The sequence below is a fragment of the Mustela putorius genome, unplaced genomic scaffold (assembly GCF_011764305.1).
Source record: "Mustela putorius furo isolate JIRA1106 unplaced genomic scaffold, ASM1176430v1.1 tig00000508_pilon_pilon_pilon, whole genome shotgun sequence".
NCBI lineage: Eukaryota > Metazoa > Chordata > Mammalia > Carnivora > Mustelidae > Mustela > Mustela putorius.
The window spans coordinates 7,422,492-7,427,353 of record NW_025421402.1 but is presented as its reverse complement, the minus strand read 5'-3'; the positions used below and the strand labels follow the sequence as shown (position 1 = coordinate 7,427,353).

The following is a 4,862-nucleotide window of genomic DNA, read 5'->3' as shown; positions in this document are numbered from 1 at the left end:
TCCTCACACACCAGGAGAGAGAGTCCGATTTAAACAACCACCAGGCATGTACCTCATAACTCATCAGGTATGAACTTCCATGCCAGACAACAACACTCAGCATGGATCAAAAATGTATTCCTTGATGGGGAGGGGTATCTCAATTTTAAGTGACGTTCATAATGTTTAAATTAATACACTGGGTTGAACAAAATAATAACCAAGCTGAGAATGTGTGTGGAAAACTGGGAGTTACTTGAGGATTTTCATTAACTAAAAGTGACGAGGACAGGCACAGGATATGCCCTACTTCCACCCGAGAGAAACGAAGGCAAAATGGATCTCACGGCCAGGGGTGGGATGGACAGAGGAGGATAAAAATAAGGTTCTTTGATATTTCTACTCAATGAGTCCCATTCTGTGAGTATGATTCCTGTTCCAAATTTCTACAGACAAATAGCATAAAGAGCTCAGGAACAGAGTTCAATGCTCAAGCTCCATGAGGCAGCACCATGAAAAGTCCTTCTCAGCATTCTAAAACCTTTCAGATGGGATGTGCAAACATTCATAGAGGTCACAGTTAAGAGAGAAGCAGCGTCAGATACCTGGATCCTATCCTATCACCCGAATGGCTAAGAAGAAAGGTTGCCTTAAATACAAGGTATCTGGGGCAGAGCTCTAGCCACAGCAGGGTGCTTCTGAATCATCACCATCCAGGACCAAGGTTGGTGGCAGGGGTGACCTGCGTCTAGCAGGAAACTTGGAGGTCATGTCCCAAAAACGGTCATTGTATTTACATCCCCATTGCTACCAGAAGTTTTGAAGGGAGTTTCCCCCCCCCCCCCACAGTTTTACATGAGGAAAGGGACTGTCTTAGAGTCTTCTTACTCCGTTGAAAGGATGTCATATCATTATGGACCTTAGTCATTGAAAGTCCCATACCTGACTTACCCTTTGGTCCATGAAGAGTCAGTTTCAAATGCATGTCTGGAGCTCATGTTTGTTCGTTAGCTGTCTTTACATTTTTCCCTCCTGCCATGTCATTGGCAGCCCAATTTCATCTTAGCCGAATGCTGCCAGAGTGGAGCCCCAGAGAGGTTCATCCCCGGCTCAATTCTGGGCAGAAGAGAATAAAAAATGCTTTTTAAAAATCTCCATAGGAATAATTGCTTCATTCAGATTCTTCAGAGTAGAACATCTTTGAAACAAACTTTTTATTATTTTTTTTAATTACTCAGTCTTTCACAGCATAACTACTGAGTTAATCCTTTTCCAATAAGAGTAGGAAAAAGAAAAAAAGATAAGGTAAATGAGGGAAATGGAAGATACCATGTTGCTTCGTATGTTTAAGGACACTGTATCTGTAGTTGTTCAAAATTTCAGAATTTAAATAATATATCAACTGATTGGCTAAATAATGTCAATCAATATGCCTGCCACTAGTGATCTATTACATATAGGTTTTCTCTGGGATATAGTTCTTCTGTAACAATCTCTAAGTGCTTTTGCTTAAAGAAATATATTCCAGAAAAAGTATAACTGAAGAAAGGATTCTGATTGGGCAGAAGTTCAACTAATGTCATAATTTCTATACATTATTAATTAACTTTTCTGCTTGTCGCAGCTCTAAACTTTTGCTATTTAACTTTATTATGCTCATTTATCATGTATATTTCTCCAAGAAATTTTTTTTCATTTGTCAAACTTGTTTACTAATTTAAATAAAAACATATGACTCCCATTACACAGATAATTCTAAATCTAGTTTGAAAATCAAATCAATCAAGAAGTATCTGTCAGGAGACTATGTACCTACCTATCTTACTACACCAAAAGTAAGGCTGTCCTCTTCCCAGAATATATGGACAATGAGCAATCAACCACCAACACAGTGGATGTACTAATATTTGGGGAAATGCTGGAAAACTATTTGTTAAAAAACAAATTTCTCTAGACATTATCTTGCCCTTGCAAGAGACTTGCAGATCCAGATGAGAGACGTTTAGAAAAGGGGTCTTATTTAGTCCAGAAAATCTTCAGAGTATGATACAGTTCTGAGCTAACCAGATACTAAAGAACCTTCATAAGAACAAGCAGGCTTGGAAACCACACAGCCTCATTTTGAATTAACTTGCTTTTGTCAAACGTGTGGAATTAATGATCAAGTACCAGGCATTTCTGTAATGTACCCAATGCCAAATGACTACTGACATTCTACTTCCTACTATAATGACTTCTTGATTCAAGGCAGGTGGCAGGCGTAAAGAATATTGTGAGCTGTAAAATAAATTGTACTCCAATGACCACATCTCTAAAGATAAATCTTGTTTTTTAACATGAGAAACTCACTGAATCCAACACATGCTGATTAGAGCAAAGATAGTGTGAGTAAAACTGGGGCAGGAACCCTCTAACTACATTAGGAAGACATGAAAGAATTAGTCATTCTAAGAGAAGAATCATTTTCCCACTAGTTCCACTGTTATGGATGATATTTTTGTGAGCCTGGGCCACCTTCTCCAGCGAATACTGAGAACCTATTACAGGTTTCAACCAACCAATTTCCATTCCAGCTTGAAGGGCCGCTGCAAATTGCCTAAACTCCTCCTTGGTTGATGAATACAGAGCAACTCCAATTATACTAGATTCCTTTGCCATGGTGTCCCGTGGGTTTATTTCAATAGGACCTCTGCTGCCAACAACTATTACTCGTCCTCCATATGACAGAAGATTCAAATCATTACTAAGATTTACATTAGCTAACATTTCAATAATCACATCAATTCCTTTTTCACCAACAGATTTCTTAATTTTTTCAATATAATTAGGTTCTCTGTGATTGAACACTTCATGGGCTCCATTTTGCAAAACAGTGTTTTGCCCTTCCTCAGTACCAGCTGTGCCCAAAACCTTTAAGCCGTAAGCTCTGGCAATTTGGCATGCTGCTAGTCCAACTCCTCCACTAGCCCCATGAACCAGAACACTTTCTCCAGCTTTCACATGGGCACTGTGGAGCAGGGCTCGGTAAGCAGTAAAATAGGGAATACCAATGGCAGCTCCTTGCTTCAAGTCCAGTTTTCCTGGTAGTGTGTAAACGGTGTGATCGTCTGCTAGAGCATACTCGGCATAGCCCTCCGAGATGGTGCTAGTAGTGAAAACCCTGTCACCTTTCTTGAAAGTGGATACATTATCTCCAACGGCTTCTACTATGCCAGCCACATCGGAACCAGGAGTATAGGGTAAGAGCGGTTTTCTACTGTAAGTACCAGAACGAATGTATGTTTCCACTGGGTTTATACCACATGCGTGGACTTTGATTAGAACCTGATGGTCTTTTGGAATTGGTACTGCAATATCCGACTGGAGTTTCAGCACTTCTGGTCCACCAAATTCAAAAACTCGAATCTCTCTCATCAACTTCTGTCCAGTCACCATGGTGATCCGGTTCTAGAGTGGGGACGCAAAACCTGCGAAGGCTAGCTCAGATTCCACGGAAAAGGGGCTCCAAGAAATTTTTAAATGTGCCAATACATTTATAGAAAATTTTTCAACTAATTTTGGAATAAATAAATCATTCATGAAATACAATGAATGATTGTATTGTAGCTGCATGATCCTGGATAAATTAAAATTTGTTTTCACTGTCCCCAGTTCCTGTTCCCATACATAGAACTACCTAGGGTGACCTGATACCCTATGGAGCTAAAAGCCACCACTGCATTCTAGATGAGGACTGGGTGGCTGTGAAGAGTCATGGGTTACCAGCTATGATGCACAGGTGTTCACACTACTTCCCAAGAGCTAAAGAACTGTTTGCCAGAAGTAACATGTCAGAGCTGTCAAACGCCAAAGTAACCTTGTCATAGACCAATGTCACCACTGATACCATTTAAAAAATCTCTACTGCTCTCAATAAATTAACCGAATCTTTCTTGCTTTGATATTGTTGATTAACCTGTGAGGAATCCAAAATGCCACAATCAGTGGAGAAGCATATTTCTGGTTAGGTGGACCAAGTTATAACCAGAGCTAAATGGACTCGATGCTGCTGTAGGCGGGATAATTGTCAGTAATAAATGAACTCTACAGGCACACAGTTTCCTTGGAAATCAATTCATGAAAGAAATGAAACATGTAAATAATTAGACAAAAGTCAATATAGTGCCCAAACATTTCATCTTCAATTAATACTATAGAGTCTAGCTTCCCTTCAGAACAAAGAATTAATTAAGTTTCCTTAAAAGACACTGCATGTCAACAAAAGTAAAAATAAACAAGAAATGAAAACAGAACTGGAATGAATTTGTAACATATGAAGTGTGTGTATGAGTGTGTGTGTGTGTGTGTGTGTGTGTGTGAATGTAAGTGTAGTTAAAATATGTTGAAGAAGGAAGAAAGATCAGTGACCTTCATGCTTTTCTTTTAGAAAAAAATATAGTTAGGGAGTTCTGAAGATACTGAACTTAAGAAATATATTGATTGAATGAACTAATAAAACTTCCAGCTATAGGAAATGTGATTTTTAGAAATTGCTCAACAGGAAAATAACACACAGGTAAATACTTGCAAAAAATAGAGAGAATCAATCTTGAGTATTTGTAATCATGGGATTTTTCCATGAAGACTTTGAGCTGCTGATAGGAGGCTTGTATTGGCCATAAAGTAAAACAAGTAAGTACTTGTATTAAAACTTGAGAGAAAAATCACTTTTTCTTATAGCCTAGTAAATTGCAATCAATACTCTGCTTGCCTCATAGTCGAGATATTTTTATCAATTTATCTGCAAATTACCAAAGAAATATCATGCAGAGGTAATTATGTGCTGTTCCCACTTTTTGAAAAGTAATGTTTTGCCAAATAGTGCTTGGATATATCTATGGGCC

The 4,862-nt window shown here is 38.5% G+C and overlaps 1 protein-coding gene across 1 annotated transcript; it reads right to left on the bottom strand.

The window, feature by feature from the left end:
- Positions 1–1,673: 1,673 nt before the first annotated feature.
- LOC101694611 (quinone oxidoreductase) lies at positions 1,674–3,475 on the bottom strand. Its single transcript, XM_004756482.3, has one exon. It carries the CDS (start codon positions 3,412–3,414, stop codon positions 2,422–2,424), a length of 993 nt encoding a protein of 330 aa, XP_004756539.1. The 5' UTR covers positions 3,415–3,475; the 3' UTR covers positions 1,674–2,421.
- Between the last annotated feature and the right edge of the window lie 1,387 nt (positions 3,476–4,862).

Bases quoted from the DNA above. Each gene is read 5' to 3' on its own strand.
- LOC101694611 (XM_004756482.3), bottom strand. From the start codon at position 3,414: ATGGTGACTGGACAGAAGTTGATGAGAGAGATTCGAGTTTTTGAATTT.